General features: G+C 43.4%; 1 protein-coding gene across 7 annotated transcripts in view; it reads right to left on the reverse strand.

Annotated features, from left to right (window-relative positions):
- SEPTIN9 (septin 9) overlaps positions 1 to 18,777 on the reverse strand; it is a 629,083-nt gene that overhangs the window by 33,777 nt on the left and 576,529 nt on the right. For all 7 annotated transcript variants that reach the window (XM_069200262.1, XM_069200264.1, XM_069200263.1 and 4 more), the window contains 4 exons: positions 13,232 to 13,426; positions 7,773 to 7,901; positions 1,175 to 1,256; positions 117 to 254 (listed from right to left, as the gene is read on the reverse strand). In XM_069200262.1, coding sequence (XP_069056363.1) covers positions 117 to 254; positions 1,175 to 1,256; positions 7,773 to 7,901; positions 13,232 to 13,426 — 544 coding nt within the window. The remainder of the gene's footprint in view (positions 1 to 116; positions 255 to 1,174; positions 1,257 to 7,772; positions 7,902 to 13,231; positions 13,427 to 18,777) is intronic.

Raw genomic sequence — 18,777 nt, forward strand, 5'->3', positions numbered from 1 at the left:
GTTGGACTAAACTACTACCCTAGGGATTCGTATTATAAATGCTTCAATTTCTTCCTCTTCCTCACGAACACTGCTGCACTTTACAAAACTCTGTAAATAACTCGGGCAGTACTCACGAGTGGCCAGTGGCGGGAATGAAGTAGATGCAGCAGTGCACTCTGGAGTCTGGGATCCGCTTTTTCCTGTTGATATTTATCTCCTCCTGGAGGTACTTCTCGTACTGATCGTTTATGAACTTCATGATGGGCTGCCAGCTGGAACAGAGCAGAGGATTGAAACTGGTCATGAGCAACCCCCATCTGAGAGCAACAGTTATTTATAAGACGGGTATCAGCCTAGTGAAAGAAATACAACATACAAAGCCTAGCAGTCATATCAGAAGTGGGAGCTGGAGTAATCAATGCTACCAAGGGATTGCAATTCATACATTCATCCTTATGGGTCATATGCTTTACAGACTGCTTTCAAACGAGATGTATCCAGAGTCTAGCAACCAAAAACGAATAAAGTCGATTTAATTGAATTCCCTCTCTTTCTAGACAGAAGGGAACTGATAGACATTTATTGGCACAAAAACGGTACAAGACGACATCACGTAGTGCGAGCAAGTGTTGCAATTGGACCCCCTGTAGAGTCCGATGTCGAATATACCTTTTATCTTGACTTGCATAATTTATGTATTAGTTTCCCACACTGATGTTTGATCCATTTCCTGAGAAAGCCTACCATGAGATGCAAGAGATGGTCAAAGTTTTGGAACTTTGGCTCTTCCTTTAAATATCTGATATAATGGGTATTTTTTAAAGCACACACTCCGAAGAGTATCTTAGCACTGAATTAACAGACATTTGTTACCCAACACAATGGTACTTATTTTATTAACTTCAGAATGATGAAAGGCTGAGAGGACCTGCTGGGATTCAAACCGGTTTCCTCCAGGTCAACCAGAACCTCGGAGTGGATGCATTAGTCCACTGAGACATAAGCCCGGCTTAGATCAACCAACAACGCCCGATTAGAACTGGACTTTTATTTTCTAAGCAGGCAGCTCAACAGTTAAACCAAACATCCTTCGTAAGGAGCAAATAAACACTGCCCGAGGTTGATGCAGGCTGAGCTAGGATAATTGCCCCCACCACCCACTCCAGACCAAAATGACCCTTCAGTTTCTCACCAGTTTTCATTGTTGATGTGATCCCCAAACCCTGGAGTGTCAATAACTGTCAGCTTCATACGTACTCCCTTCTCCTCGATATCTAGAAAGGGAGAGAAAAGGGGCAAGGGCGAGTAAGTACGCAAATAGGAGTATATTTTAAAAAGTAACTATTCGGCAGTCTGGCTTCAGTGGCCCTTATAAATACAGAAATAAAAAACGTCATCTTTTGTATACCCATCAAAAAAAAGATACACCAGTAATGGAGTAGATATAACTATCTCCTAGATTAATAATGTCGAAATGTTTTCCCCCATGTAGATTTATGGGAGCATTGCTCAAAACCCTAAAAACGTATCCGAGGAATAGTTTTAGTCATGCAAGTTTTTCACTTTTTTTGGAGGTGGAGGGTAGGTGTGCATTTGCAATGCTTTTTCAACCATTATTTCCACACAATGAAAACATTTTCCAATAACAAAACATATTTCTGTACATCGAAACAGCATTTGTGTGATGCCTTCGCGTTACCCCATCCGCCTCCACTATCCTTGACCATCAAGTTACTTCCCATAATTTTTTTTTTTTTTTAAAGTACACAAATGTTAGAACATTTGGCCACAATATGTCAATATGTTCATCTTCAGCCAAATTATTGAAAAGTATCCTTTTTCTGGAATGATCTGGTTCAATAGGCAGTGCACACTTCCCCAAAAGCCACGGTGTGCTTGACAATGCGGGTCATGAATCCATCTTAAATTTCCAATTGCTTACAGTATCTTAAAGTTAAAGCTCATCTAGAAAGGAGAGTCAACCCAAACAAATTCAAGATTTGAGATAGGCCGGTGGTTTTGCACAGCAGAAAGTATTTTGCTCCAAAGTAATGCATTAAAAATGCTAGAGGCTAAAGAAAAACTACCACAAGAGATTCTGGGCGTTCTCAGTCAGAAAACAAAGGTAAATGGTAGTTTACCCATTTGATTTGTTCTTCATTAGGAAGAATTGTGAAAAGTTTGAACATCACTACAAAACGTTAAAGCATGTGCATAAAAAGCACCATGGTGTCTATTAACATATATAGGAAGCAGTGTCCTTCAGGCCAAATTTTGAGGGCAGAGACATTTGGCAACTTGTCACGCTATCACACTTAACAAAACGTTTCCTTGACATCACTGTTGGTAAAGTAACATTGATGGAGTAAGATGAAGACAACTTTCAGATGAAAGAACCACATGTCACGTAACAGTCATGAGTGTGGGCATTCAGCAACAAATGTTGCTCCTTTGAGAGGCAGCTCCTTTCTTAAGCACCTAGAGGCCTCCCAGTGCTCTAATGGAGCAACTGACTTCATGGTAAGGTGTGAGCTCACAAGTCACTCATTTCTTGCACAAATTAAAAAGGTCCCGGATTACCTAACTCATTCAGCATCATTCGTCTTCACATAACACCCTAAATCCCACCCTTCCCCACATTAGTGATCTATAGTAGGGAAAAAAAAAAGGGTTCCCTAAAATGTTCTGCGCAGAGCTTGAAAAAAGTTGCTAAGGCGATAGAGATGTCTAGGGCATAGCATTAGGATCAAAGCAAAAGAAAAAAAATTAAGAAGCTATTTCACTATTCATTTTTAAGGAGAATCCTTTTTAAAGATTACTCAATCACTGAAAACAAAATCGGCCACCTTATATACTCAGAAAAAAAGGCCTCTGACCACCACATTCAGGATTCTAAGGTGCTCTGCAAAAACTTGGAACGGCAGTCAGGCAGACAACTGAGATAGCTCATTTTGGAAAGCCTTTCCTAAACGGATACAATCAAGTTCACATCGGGTTTCTTTTTTCCCCCATAAGCAAACATGCCAATGCCTTGAGTGATGTGACCAATGTTCTCAACGTAGTCATCATTATGGTGGTTTTAAAATCCCAAAAGGGTCATGGAATAATGTGTGTCTATTCTGTCACTTGAGTATTAACAATGCTCGAGAGAGCGTAGCTTATATAATCTATATTAACATGAAATGTTTATGAATTAGTGTGTGATGCTGCCGCATAGAAACTATAATAATAGTAATTTTGCTTAGATGTGCGCCTGAATTGTGACCACGATGAGTGGCCACCAATGTATACGCGAACTAATAATGATAATCAAAATGTTTAGATCATGTTTAAATAAGTTTATACTAGCATTTGCGTTATTAAATCTGTACTGAAAACCTCATAGGCCTTAAGTTAGCATGAGCCGAAGCTTAGCTGCCTGGCTCTCATATTAAATGCATTTTTCTATTTTCCAGTGTGCTGACTCACAAGGGGCCATGACCCTGTTTATTCTTTTTCTTCGACTTGGAAGATGAATGTAACCATGTTAGATCCGTTCTCACCATCTCCCCTCCTCCACAGACTAAATGTTAAAAGTGAATTGAAACAATGTAGATTAATGTAATGTACAAGGTCATTCAAACCGGTGAAGACAATGAAACTGCTGACCAAAAGATGTGCAAAGAATTACAGAAGGATGAAATCACACCGGACGTAACACCTCTGAAGACGTCAATTACGAAGACCAATCAAAAACTTGTAAAATAATATGGGGTGAAGAGTTAGATTACCTAATGTGCTTTATGATAGGTTAAAGATAGTGGGGTATAGCAAATGTCCAGTAGAATTTTGGGGGAATGTACATCGAAAAAGGGATAAAAACCCATGGCCATCTTAAATATTAAACCAACTGCAGAAATTTCAGATTAAGAGTGGAGGAATCCATAGCATAGTAAGAATCAGTGACATTGCAAATATTTAATAAAGGTGTTTTTCCTGTAATAGTAAATCGACCTCAGAGAATCCTCGCATATTAACCATGAAAGTACACTCTATGATCAGGGACTCCGTTTTTATACAATGCCCTGGAGGGAGATATTCTGCACAGCAGGCATTTCTGGAATAATTCATTGTTTGGTCAGAGAGATAAATATGATTTTCCATTAGAGATTTATACAGCTTCATGAAACTGAGCCTCTTCCAGGCTCTGTCGAGTCATCCATCTAGTTGGACTGCAGCCATGACCATATATGGAGAGAGCAGTGCTGTAAAAGGGACAACTTTGTATTTTAATTTATTTGTAGGGTCATGGAAAGAAAACAATTACGATAAAGCTTAATAGGGGACGGGGTCAGCATATCAAAGGAGAGGTTCAGCTAAAAAAGAAAAGGATACAAATAGTTATTGCGTGAAGCCTCAATAGTGACCCTTTCCACAGGAACAGTAGTAAATGTACAGAACTGGTTTCCTGCCAGAGTGGTGGGGTGAATATTTAATCAGAAGAACTCAAACAGCCTGCATGGATGATATTGTAAGAGTAAAAGGCAAAAGTGCAAAACAGTCTACAGTGTTGTAGAAAGAAAAGGGCAATGCTTTGCAACTAGTAAGAAGGAAAGGTCAGATCTATAAGTCACACTCCCACATGCTGTTTTTGTGCATTTTTTCTAAAGTGTGCCAGCTCTGCGTTCTGGCCATATAAAGAAGGACCCAAAGTTGGACTACATGGTTGGTGGGATTTTACCAGAAATAGGGAAACAGTCACTTAATAAACCCTTAGGGATGGAAGCCACAGACCCATCAACTACTGAACCGCCCAAAACAAGATGCCTCCCTTAACCCCCTCCTAGATGCTGTCTTAATGAATTCCTCTCAACATACATCCAATTACAGTATGGTGGCTCCCGACTAACAAACAGAACCAGCGTCATAAACATATGTTCCCATATACGTAGTTAAGGTCTCTGGATTGAGTACACATCCGGTCAAACTTCCTTCAATTTTCTGACAAGGGGACTTGTGAAAATTCTCTCTAATGTGGTGGTTAGCCACCTAAAAGCTCTGAGAGTTTAAGCTGAATCCTGGCCAAAGTTCCCTCGGACTACAAAACTACTAGGCCCTCCTAACCAGAATACTGAAGGACTATATGGACCTCAAGAAGGTTTACTGAAGATTGAAGTGTGTGCTATGTGTATGTCTCTGGCTGGAAGAAAGTTCTACTGCTGCCTGACCCTCCCTTGTGTAACTGTCTGCTTGACTGAAAAAGTAAAGAAAACTCATAAGCATCTTAGCAGAGTCCAGTGGCCTAACGTAGGCCCCACAAGTACACAGTGGTGCGGGCGGAGATGGCATAGGGAAGCGAGTTCCAAGGGGGCCCCCCTCAGCACAGTACCCTGGCCTGAGAGCTCCTAATTGAGTCTGTGGGGACACACAGGCCCCTGCTCCGCCCCTCAAGTTTCGTTACGTCACTGGCAGAGTAACTCTACTGGACATGGTGTATAGATTAATAACATACGGATCAGTGAACTGGCCCATCTTGACTCCAATGTGTGAAGATCTCTAGTATGCCAAATAGCTTAAGATCCTGCCAAGAGAGGCTCTATGACATGTGCATAACAGGAAATAATACCCAATATCGAGAGAAATCAAAATAACTTCCACTTCGATAAAAGAATTAGGATTTTTGACAATAATGGTCTACACAGCAGCGGAATTTCCTTATTGAGCCCTTACATCACTTAACTTCCAAGACCTGTGGTACAATTCAGACAGTTACATGTTGGAAGATTGTCACCTCTTGGTAGGTCGAGTTCCACCCCAATACCGTTGGTACATTGACTGCCTATCAAATAGGCAAGCAAATGCAAGCAAAGCTCCCATATTTGGTATTCAAGTGATTCAGGCTTTTTTTTTTTTTTTTTTTAAACCCGGGTGTTGGACTTTTGCCTTCTTCCTTGTATTTCTTCTGACCTCGTTTTGTTGGGTCTAGGACTCTGGGCACTTTGCCACTGCTAACCAGTGCTAAAGTGCATATGCTCTTGGTCTAAATTGTACTGGTGATTAGTTTAACCATGATTGGCATATTTGATTTACTGGTAAGTCCCTAATAAAGTGCACTATGTGTGCCCAGGGCTTGTAAATCAACCTGTGTCTGTGTGTGCACTTTTAAACTGCCAGTTTGGCCTGACAAGTCTGCCCACTTGCCAGACCCAAAGCTTCGCTTTTACTACATGTAGGTCACCCCTAAGGTAGGCCCTAAGTATTGCTTACTCTGAGAGGAAAGAATTGACGCATGGCCTCACTTACGAGTAAGGAATCGATGCATCACTTGCTTTTCTGACACACGCTCACCTGTGAGGCTTAATTTTTGATGCATAGCAGGTACTTTGTGCTAAAACATCGCACCCATTGACTTCTATGGATTAAGAGTCTTTACTTGAGTATGTTGTATTTGTTGTTTTGGACTGGTTTGATTTAGATAAATATTGTCTATTTTCCTAGACTGGTGGGGAGTCCTTTTGTGGTGTTTTAACGGTGTGTGTCTGTACAAATACTTTACACATTGCCTCAGCGATAAGCCTGACTGCTTGTGCCAAGCTACCAAGGGGTGAACAGGGGTTATCTGAGCTGTGTATCTCTCTTACCCTGACTAGAGTGAGGGTCCCTACTTGGTGTAAACTGACTGCCAACTAGAGACCTATTTCTAACACCGAGCCAATAGGTCACAATCATTTATTGGGTGGTAGCTGCATATCAGTTATGTGATTACTTCCCAAGGTATGACTCCATACAGATTTTATAATGCAAAGGTATAAACTTGTAGTACTCACTAATTTCAGTGCTCTCTCACCAAGGGCAACTAAAAGACGTTTTATCAAAAGCAATCTTACACGCTCGACTAACATTCCAGTTCATTTTATAACAAAAAACAATTGTTCCCCTGAAAGCAGTGCTTAGGTTTCTGCTTTCCTTTTATAATTTTTTTTTAGAGTTTTAGAGTTGGTCTAAAGTGAATACATACTTCTAAATTTGCACAATAAATTCGATATACGCTATTTCAGTCAAGGAAAAGAGGACACATGACCACAAAGCAAGTTTAAATCAATGTATTCAAACCACATCATCTCATAGCGGCACATAAGTGGTGTTTAATATCAATGATCCAGTACACAGAGTGAAACCAATCCAGGCAATGCAGAGTGCAATTAAAAGTAAAGCTAAATCTGCCCCATTACATAGGGGGGAAAAAAGAAAAAAAAAAAAACATAGGCGTACCTAGCTTCTTCTCATCAGTAGGGTAATGTTGTTACTATTGGTTTTCATCATAGACCATTCAGTACCACCTAAGAGTAAGCCTGCCTGGACTGTTGGACCAGAAAACTACTTCAGTGTAAAAAAGTACCACACAAGCCTGTCATGGTAAGCAGTATGCTGGACCAGTGACAATATGTTTCTCACTAGATACCAAAAGCTGTTACCTTCAATCCCAAGAATATGAAAAGCTGTAGCTTTTTCCTGTATCCCAGAGGCACTAACAGTGGCGAATCAGGAGTGGTTTCAACATAACTGAAGTTGATGTGTATGTGACAAAAGATTAGCTACATGGTCATTAGGGAAATCCGGAAGAATTAACAGACAAGGAGTCAAAAAGGTTATTCTTAGGTCTTTACTTTCCAAATAAAGTTCTATGACACCACAAGAGAAAAGACAATAAATTGGCCTCTGTGTTGTACCAAGGCAGAAACAAACGGATTGTTGTAAAATAAAGCATTAAAAATCCACCTGGATCCCAATGGACACTGCACACAACTTACCGTGAGTGACCGTCTTTATTTCGATTGTTTTGGGGATACGTTCCTCTGCCGTTGGTTGTACTGACTTCCGACTGACTTTGGATTTGAACAGAGTGTTGATGAGCGTAGACTTCCCCAAACCACTCTGACCTAGAAAAGAGGGACAGACCATGTTTACAGACCACATTTGTATGTGTGGCTAAACAGCCCCAGATTACTCCTCAATCAATAGCACATCAGATTAATATTAATATTCTTGTAGTGCTAAAGGCTTCCACACACGATTTCCTAGATGGAAAGGCAATCACACAATCAGATACCATTTTTAACTTGTGAGGAACGCCAAAGTCTTATTAATTCCCTTAGCTAAATCACAGCTCACTCTTCAAAAAGCTGTGATACAACAGAGTGTGAGTGATGCTTGTTTTATTCACACAAAAAAAAAAAATATATATATATATTAGGCAAGGCTGGAGACCATTTAACAATAAGCAGGGGCAAAACGAAGGTCTGTCCTTGACAAGTGTGCCCATATTTATTTATTTTGGCTAACTTGCGTAATAAGCATTAAAAGTGCAAAAGTAAAATGAAAATACTCCCGTCTAAAGTTAAGTTGGCAAGCAGAGTTTGCAAAATAAAAAAGTGACCCAACACAAAAGAAAAAAAAAAAAATTATAAAAGGAAAGCAGAAACCTAAGCACTGCTTGGCATACTAACCCTTTAACTTAAGTGGACTACATGTATATCGCTGTGAACATACGTGTACGAGCAAAATATATGCCCATTTTTGGGGGGAAAACAAGAGGCTGGCGAGATGGCTAAAGCTTTCTCTAACAGAGACTTAAAAACTGTTCTACGTCAACCACCAATCGGGAGTTTTGGGGAAAACACGAGTCAGTAAGAAGTTAAAGTCTGGTTTGGAGAGGTCTCAGCACAGATCTAAGAACTATTCTACCTCAGTCACTTAATCGAGGAGCTGGTCCATGGTAATGTAATACTACAAATATGTCCACCACCCTACAGCTATACACGCCGAGGGATCTGATGTCCTTTTAAACTAACTCATGCTGCTATGAAGACGACCAGATAACAAGAAGAATCCATGTTTGATCCAGAACGTCTTATCACAAGCACTGCAGGCCTGGCCTCTCCAGTCTTGATGCTTTCTCGTGGCTCCTTTGACCACACCACATAAGCCGAGGAAGACACGGGAGAAGTACCACCCTGAAAAGTGCTGCCTCGAGGAAGGGGCAGTAGTTGTAGCCCAGCTGAATTACTTACACCAGTGAGCTGGTTGCGGACGAGCACTATGAACGAGAAGCTTGCTATGGAGATCAACTAAAGTAAAGTTGACCACCTCCAAGAGTAACTTAGTTGTCCAAGTACAATGAATCATAGAGTAACACAAACAGAGAAGTGGCATCCACTTACACTTATATAATTATGATGTATTGGTTAGAATGAAAACTTCAATATGTGCAGATAGAGAAGAAAAATTATTTAAACACTGTCGGTCACAAGCTGGAAATTGGTTATAAATACTATGTGGTTCAGATAGTGTTCTGCAGGGTGATTTTTCACAGATGGCGGCAAAACTGGTGCAAACTTTAGCTCACTGTGCAGGAAAGCAGGATGTCTACGTGTAACTGAGCAGAAAGAGTTGCCCGTTTTTAGCTGACACACCATTGATCTCAAACAACTGAGGAAAGTCACTGCACTGGGAATTATTTATCAAATAACCTGTACAGTACATATAAAAAAAATATACTCCCCAACCTTCATGCAATTGAGGTCTTTAGGCCATGGGTTCATCAGAAGTGGTTGTAACACAACTGATTCGTCAGGCAGACAACAACATTGTTGCTCTTATCAGTGCCATTTCAAGGGGTGGGCAATGGGGTGACTGTTAAATTTTGCACCCTTTGGAAAACCTATGCAGTCGGAAACACCCAAAAACAGATGGAAACGGACCCAGCGCTAAATAATGTGACTCCACGGCCTTCTCTAAAGGATTTGTGGCACGAATAGGGCTACTTTTAAGGGGTCCTTTCACAATAATGTTCGGATGGCATTTTTCTCAGCTTTATTCGCGGTAATACACTGTATTGTAAAAACAGTCGACAGACCAACATTAGCTGTTGCCAGGTGAAGCGCTGGTGGCAATGCTTTAAACTGAAAAATAAAAGTGCAGGTGCTCTATATTAAGAGTATCTGTTTGAACCTGAAAATGGCCAGTACTCCCTCATTAAATGTATTGTAGCAGGGCTGAGAAGTGCAGGTACTCACCTTACCAAATTAAAGTGCAGGTACTACGTACCGGACAGTACCTGCCCATTGAAACAGCCTGTAGGTAAACTCAGAGGTGCCATTCCTGCTTTAGTTGAATGCCACTGACGCTGCGTGGGCACAGCTAACTCTCCAAAAATAGTGGTAGGGCCACTGTCCACGGCCTGTTTGTGAATCAGTAGTAATTATCAGCTCATAAAATGGTTCCCCAGCCTCCAGAACAGTGAAGAATGCCAAGCAACAGCCCAGTTTGAACAGTGAACATTCAATAAAATAATAAAAAAAACATTGTCCACCTCTCCAAGACCAGACGTTGGTGGAATATAATGTCACGGGTCTTGATTTCAAGTCTGCATCTTCCAGCCCTGAACAGCGCGACACGCTGAATAAACTCAAGATACCTCTGGTCTACAGGAGGGTTTTGACACTTCAGAGGAACAGGTGGCCTGACTGAAGTAGGAACCCTTTGCAACCGAGTTTATAGCCCTGCAAAGCAATGTTTGACCAGAGACTGCATCAGCGAAGATTTTGTGTGTCCTGCATGTCACATACTTAGAGCACATCTCAGACACGCAAACATTTTGGGTGGAGTCCCCCATTTTTTCTTCTGCAGAAAAAGTACTTGGCAGCAGGACTGTTGCGATGTTGCAAACAGTCTTGCACACGTTTACTAGTAGGAGGTACAATCACAACCAGTGTGACACTCGAGGGTGACAGCTGGCTTGGCTACAACTATTCAAAAAGCACAGCTCTGCTAGGATTTCCAGTAGGCACACATACCACGGGCACAGGGTGCATCGGTGATAGGACTCCTGAAGCAGCCTTCCTCAATATGTTTGCAAGGCTCCTGCTAATGTTATAGTAATAAGCATATAATTGACACAGCTGCAGCACAGTGGACCACACACCTAAGATGATGGTTAGGTCATCTGACTAAGGATACCCTGGAGGCATTGCTGCCAAACGACAAATACCTTGGGCCACAATCTCGTGTGGACAGCGGCATTCCAAACTCTCCTGGAATTCTAGTAGCAATGGCCTGCTGGGAAAATAATTTCCACATTTTCTGAAGGCTGTTCGACTTCTGGCAGCATTCACTACACCCTCACTTAATAGAATGTGTGTTAACCAGACAGCCAATAATGTAATACGGAGACCAGGCAGGAGAGAAATGTATTCTAGGTTATAGAAATCTGTTCTGCAGAGAGTTATCTGCCAATATAAACCAAGGAGGGTACAGAGTTCAGGAAGCAGGAGCAAGTAGTAATTGCTTTCCTGGATGGAACCCAGGCTCCTGAACAACTCTAGAGCCACCTCCTTCCACTACAGCTTGCCACAATGCCAGAATCAGTCACACACAAGAGGCAGTGCAGGTCTAAACTTCCTAAGGTGATCTGCACAAGTCTTCTTTCAGGGGTGATGACATGGCGTTCCAACACAAAATCAATGCTGTAAAATACCAGGATGCAACTGACATTAGGGGTAAAAATTAATTCAGAATTTTCAACACAGAAATCCAGCATGCAATAACTATGCTAGCAAAACTGATCACAGCAACAAGGTTCTCATCTCCACCAGCTTCTTTGCAGACATCTTTAACTGCACGAAACCGGACTGCAGCAACACCAGCCTTCGAGCATGGACATGTTAATTCTATTCAGTTTTCTACTGCGATAATCAATCTATCAAAAATGTTGATCAGACTAACTTAAGGGGAGGGACAATGGATGCATGATGGAAAATAATAAACAGAGACTGTGACTAGCCCAGCGATATGCCACAAGACATTTTTGACTGGGATGCTGCACTTGGCCTCAGTACTAACAGATGTAAACATGTTCCAGGTAGTATTGTGCAGCATTCTTTTGCATAAATATTTTGGCTTTTGTGCCACCTAAAGATACCTGTGGGGTCTTGTGCGATCCAGTACTAGTAAACCTTTTACCTATTTTACAGGTCTAATAAGTCATCAACTACAACAAGCAGAATCCTTTTTTGCACTAACACCGCAACAACCTTTTTAATCAATGTTGGAGACAAAGAATAAAGAGCAAGAGAATCTCGTTGGCAGAAACGTGATGGGGATATCCATTAGTTTTGTGAACTGGGGCCGGGAGGCCATCACCCAGAGGAGAGCGTGGGAAAGGATAATTTTCTCCTGAGATTAATACTTCCTAAAAGCCGTTGTCAACGAGGTCTGGTATTTGCCCATTAGGCCTATGTGTACACAGCGAACACATTAGAGCCGTGTGTACACTGTGCACCAAAGCATGCCATTCTGAGCAAGCTGACGCACACCATCTGGGAGCAAACTTCAGAAAATCCCAGCAGAGCCCAGTGTAAAATCTCAAACTAGGCAGGGGATCCCAGACCAGGAGCTGGCTTCGGAAAATGTATGTGTCTGCTGGCCACCCTCACTAGGCACAAGCACCTGATCATCTGGTGGAAGCAGCTTGGAAGGACAGCAGTGTTGGGATTGTTCGGTAAAGGTTTTGAGATGATGAAAATAGATAGGTCAACATTGGGACAAGCATGGAGAGGCCTCCTTGTGCTGCTTTCGTCACAGTCTGGATTCAGAAACAATTTGCATCAAGAAGGAGTCGGCATAGAAAAATGGGATTTCATCAAGTAAAGAGTCCCAAAATGCTGCATGGTTTGAAGTAGTCAGTTCGAGTATTTGGAAGCATGCTCCAAAGCAATACTACTATATAGATTAAGAAGCACACACATTCCAAACCAGGGGTCTTCAAACTGGGAGGCGGGCCCCTGTAGGGGGGCCTGTCAGGCTCTGGCTAAAGAATCATTATGCAGCTAACAGTGCGTTGATTTAAACAGAAAAGGATTTATTGCATTTTTAAAAAGGGAACAGACCGGCAATGTTTAAAAAAGCTTAGACATATTTAAACATGGCCAACTTATCAGAGTAATTGCAAAAAAAATTGGGGGCGGGGGGCTGATTTTCTTTTTCCACCTAGGGGGCGTGGCATTAAAAAGTTTGAAAAACACTGTTCTAAGCATACACATTCTTGCGCAAAATTGTGTAACAATATATACTTGCATGCAGGCGTTCACACACACACACACTCAGGTGTGCACATTCACACAGTGCGCTTGGTCACCAAATCTCGTACGTGATGCGCTGGTACACATGCCACCAGGTGACACCTAACCCTCCACCTCTCACTGGGACTCACCGACCATCATGATGTTGAGCTCAAAGCCCTGCTTCATCGCTTTCCTCCTCATCTGCTCCAGGATGGCATCGATGCCCACATAGCCGAAATCTGGAACTGGCTTTTCAATGTGGACTGGCAGGGCCTGCTGCCGGAGGGCCAGGTCTCTTGCGGTGTCCGCCATTCTGCCTGTGTAGTTGTGACTGGAGTCCGTGCCTGCGGAGAGGAAGCGAGAAACACGTCAGGAAAGTGGTGCCCCACAAGCTGTCACAAGCACACGGTGTACGGAGCAAGCACCGAGGGCGCCAAGCGATAAGCCACCGGCACCCAGCACAAACCTGGAGATTGCATCTACAAACAGTGCGAGCGGAAGCCACAGGAGGCACGGAGGTGTGGGGGTGACTGGGAGACAGACTGACTGCCAGACAATGCTACAGCGCCTATTCAACCACCCCTGCTCATCAGCGACTCTGTGACCCGAGCAGTGTAAACACGTTTCCACAATAAGGCAAGGAACCTTCCTCAAGTACAGGCGGTAGTAAACTTCCGGTGCTGCCCCACTACATCCGCCAGTGGAGCACGTGCAGCACCAGCGTCCGTTATGCAGGTAAGCTTCCCCCGGCCTAGGCCAGGCACTGCGTAAGCACGTCAAACTTTCCACAACACGTGAAAACGCGCACCAGTCAGATGAGATAAAAGAGCCATGCAAGCTTTCGCCCATAAAGCAGAAGACGCCTAGTACGTTGCCTCTATAGTATGACTGGCACAGTCCAGGCTGGGCATGACTCACACTGCACACTCAAGCCCCTCAACGCCTCCAGCCAGCACCGGCATGAGTGCTTCCAATGTGTGCGCGCAGCCGGCTCAAAGAAAGTAGGGGGGGGGGGGCAGAGGCCCAGGGTTTGCCGGGACAGTCCCGGCAGATTTCAGCCAATTTGGTTTATGTCCTGGTTTTTGGAGGTGTGTGTGTTGGTGGGGGAGGGGGGGCGGCGGAGGAGGTCGGGTGAAAAGCAAGAGAGTCACTTTTTTCTAGGTTTCTAGGTGTTCCAAAGCAGGGCGAGTTATCGGTTGTTAATTAAATCGCCTACCTATAACAGGTATGATTCTGTTTTAAAACAAAGCATTTTATTTATTTTCTTAGTGCCTGTTCTGCGTTTCAATGTTGGTTAGAGATGTCATTCCTCGCTGCTCTGTTGATGTTAAAAAAATAAAAAAATAAAGAGTCCTATATTTGTCCGGATGTTGGTGCTCAGGATCTGGTCACTCACTGTATGTGCAAGGGACAGAACTACCGAGGCTACCACGTGATATGACAGGCCCACAGCACCGCTTCCCACATTCCGCAGAGGTTCCAGGTGGGAGGCACCGCCTGACACTCCCTGCACAGATGTCAGTGTTGTTGGGCCCCGGCACCCCGCCCAGGCTACTTCACTGTTTCCAACACAACATACTTGTGTGTACAGGTAAACAGCTGCACGTGCGCCCTGTGTGGAGCTGCGCCACAACACGTCCCGCTCCGCTCCCCCATACAAGCAGCAAACCATACCCGGCTGAGATGGAGAAGTAGACTGATTGTTAGAAACTGAATTCACTTTCCCCGGGGTCACCTAGAAGGAGGGGCCCTGGGCAGTTGCAAAAGTCCCCATAACCTTAAATTCCAACCAGGAACAGGACAAGTGCCTCTCAGGCTCATGGTCCGCTCAGACCTCACAGGCCGATCCATCATCTCCACCCCTGCATGCAGGCGGGGGTCCCGGCTCCCTCCTGGGTTCTGCTGCAGTACCGCTCGCCAGTACCAGCTTCGGACTATGTACGTACGTAAGTGCTACTAGATGTGTTCAGCCAATCAGCACAGAAGCGCCGCCTCAAAACCCGCCCTGACTCAAGGGGACCGGGAAAGACCACACATTTCTAAGTTTAATATCACGCCCCTACTCCTACCGCTTTCTTCATACCAATACTGTGTGATCTTGGGCTTAACCATGTTTGGGCCTCTAATTCGAAACAGTTAATTTAGCGTTGTTTTATTATTATTAGGCAGGAGCAACTTGTGTCAAGTCAAAGCACTTCCAGTGCAGAGCACCCCCAGCTGTGCTGCTCACAGTATTACTGACCAAAAGGGGGGGGGGGGGGGGGGATCGGGGGGAAACGAATGAGGGATGTAGAATGTATGGAAACTACAGGGCTTTGTTCAATTTCTTACAAATACATCTATTATTTTGTAGCCTCTGTCGGTTTTAGTTTCACCCAGAACAGAAGTACAATGATGCGTTCGCCACTTTCAAGAATACACAAAAGTCACAAAACCTCTACTTTTTCTCATCTACGAACTGCATCACAGGGGAGGGCACTGCGTGGCTTCTCGCATCAGCGCTGCATCTTACTACTTGTGTAGCTGCTTAGAAAACTACAGCAACAACGTGCATTTGATGAAGCAGAAAATGAAGGTTTTGATTTATTAACGCATAAACGTAGTGCTGAAATAATCATGTGTGACATTAACCTAATTAATAAAGATTGTACGGGGACAAAATGTGCCCTCAGAGTAGTTTGCCATCATTTATACGCGTGCTTTATATAACGTGGTGTATTAGAATTGCACTAATCCGACATAATCATAAACGTGTGCTACGGTTTGCTTATTTGAAATGCCTTAGCTTAGCATTACTTTAGCGGAGGCTTTGGCCTAGTTGCCTGGTCTCACGGTTTAAATGTTCGTATTTTTCCACTGTGCTATTAAACGTGTATTTCTGCTTGAAGCTGTACTTTTCCACAGAGACTGTTCGCATGCTTATCTTAAAGTTGGTGCCAGCATGGCATATTTTCTCTTAAATTCAAGGTCGGCTTGCAGGTGCGGACAATGGAGCCTCTGAGAGTAAGCTAATCGAGAAACAATGTTGCAAATTGCGTACCCATCTCCAAGGATAATGTATGCTTAAGTAAAAGCTTGAGAACTGTCGTTTTTGATTGGTCAATTTGAAGCTAACCTATGAACCCTCCAATGAAGACCCTACAGGACTTGAACTGTTGTCTATAAAACCCAGGTGCACGAGAGGGAAGCTCTCTCTCTCTCTATCTTCGGACATCCCGCCATTTTGACTTCGTAGCTACTATGACCCATTTTGCTGCGACGCCATTTTGAGAGACTTTGATGCTTTCTCTAGTCGAGAGAAAGAGACTTTAATGATTCTTGCCCTAGAGACTTTAACTTTGATTTGTCCCTTTGCATGAAGTAGTAGCCTTAACTTGCCGCCGTGAGGCAATTGCCCCGTTCACCCCTGCCCCTTTGTCCCGTCCCATGCTGATCGAGAAACGGTACCTGTGAGACGAAGACTTCATTGATTGCTGATTGGAATTGGTAATTATGAAAGGAAATTGTAAAATTGCATTGTGTTTCTTTTAGGTAACCAACTGCTGATTTTGATAAGGACCCTAGCTAGGAGTTTTCTAAATTGATGTTGCCAAATTGTTTTTGCATGAAGTCCCACATGCTGATGCTAATTTGAGGTTAGACGAGGATTCCATATGTCGCACGATGCAATTTGAGATCTTGTTATGCTGACTAAATGTACGCAATTAGCCCATTACAGATTATCGTATTAGTGCTTTGCATTGCCACTATCGAATGCCTTGTGATTCAAATGCTACATAGATTACATTTGTTCCGACGATATGGACAGCTATTAATGTTCATTTATGTTTATCATTTGGTGTTGAGACACATCTATATCGTGCTAGCTTTGTTAATATAGGGAAATAAATTCACTAACTTTGAAATAAACTGGTGTGGTTATTCCTGGCCGAAAGGTCAGGGTTCGCCGAAATGTATTCTGGATTAATTGTTATGTTGTTCAAGGTGTTGCTTATGTTCGTTATTGATTATCGATATAAGGTGATTGATCGATTAAGAGTACAGAGAGTTCCCACATAGTCAAAAGATTCATCGACCTAAAGAGAGTCCGAACGCAGGTAAATTGTTACCACGTTCCGCTCTATCAGTAGATGGTAGCAGAGGACGGTTACGTCTTTTGGGACCCTGTATCAGTAGAGTACATGGTGTCGAATTAACGGTTACGCATTTTGAGACCCCATTCGAGAAGTTGAATTAGATTTTCTTGGGTAGAACGGATTGACAAGATGACGATGGGCTAGGTCCACCGCGACTTTCCCGGGATCTCGGAGCTTGCGAATGGAGAGAACGGAGATGTGGAATCAGCGCTGGCGGTACTTGTGATGGTATGAGTGAAGTTAGGGTTTTGCGCTTGCACAGCTTATTGCCGCAGGGTGTGTGAAAAGGTTGCGAGGATTTTCTTTTTTAAGGATAGCGGAGGTGCGACTCCGAGGGTAGAAGTAGAGAAGTCGTCGAACTTCATAGAGTTAGCGGAGGTGCGGCTCCGAGTGTGAGAGTAGGGAAGTCGTCGAACTTCATGTGCGTCTGGCGCTTTGTGCATAAAAAGGTCCACGTGGTTGTTGTTGTTGAGGCGGGCCCTGCGAGGTCAAGAGACTCCGGAGTATGTTGATCCATGTTGTGGTCTGGGCGGTTTAGTAGGTTGATCGGGCGTGGTCAACGAGTGGGTACGTGTGTTAGGGAGTGATAGGAACTTCGACTTCGGACTTTGACAAGATTCTAAGTGCACTAGAACAGATCATTGACAAGTTGAGAGTAGGTCTGCGGGTCAGATTTGCTTGCGAATGTGGGGATTGAGAAAGACGGAATAGCGGCCGAGGCTGGTGAAAGAGATCGAATAGTGGCCGAGGTTAGTGAAAGGTCCCTAAGGTCCTGAAGCGACTGTGTTACCCTTCCTGTAGTAAACCGACAGATCTGTTTTGGTTTTTTTGGTAGCTCGCGATATATGCAAAAAGTTGTTACGGGAGGAACTGAGTGAAGGAGGATTAGCCGCGAGGCTTTGTCAGCTGCAGTGTGTGTGAGTGTGACGTCACTAAGAGCCGCGCTGGGATAGGTTGGTTGGAGAGAAGGGTCGCGCACGGATTGGACGCAGTCCGTGGCACTCGATTGGAAGGGGAAAGGCAGGTGAAGAGTATTCTGGGAATTAAAGTCACCTATTGATTACAAATTTGGTGGAATAACAGTGACCTATCGATTATAAACTTTGTGAATTAAAAGACGAGAAAATGAAATTCCTTAAAGCGTTTAGGAGTGCGATGAAGGGGGAGACTTACATTAAAGCGAGCGTAGGAGAGGAAACGCCGCCCGAGGGTACACCAGCTTACATTGTAATGGAGGAAAAAGGGGTAGCTCCGTGTCTTTGGCTAAAGCAATGGCACAAGTGGACAGAGAAACATGGGAGCGTAGCATTCCCGATACATGGGACATTCAATATAAGGGTCCTAGAGAATTTGAGATTCACGATGTATGACATGAAAGTACCTCCAAGGCCAGCACAGTTTGAGGCTCTAGCAATATGGGAACTCATGGCTAGACAGCAACAGAAAAACAAGTTTGAAACAAGGATGAGGAAGGTAGAAAAGACACTAGCGGATGCTAGGTGGGATAATGCGCAGAAGGTGTGGAGGTCAGATGTATTACAGGGAATAAAATTGTTCCC

Source organism: Pleurodeles waltl, chromosome 7 (assembly GCF_031143425.1).
Source record: "Pleurodeles waltl isolate 20211129_DDA chromosome 7, aPleWal1.hap1.20221129, whole genome shotgun sequence".
Taxonomy (NCBI): domain Eukaryota; kingdom Metazoa; phylum Chordata; class Amphibia; order Caudata; family Salamandridae; genus Pleurodeles; species Pleurodeles waltl.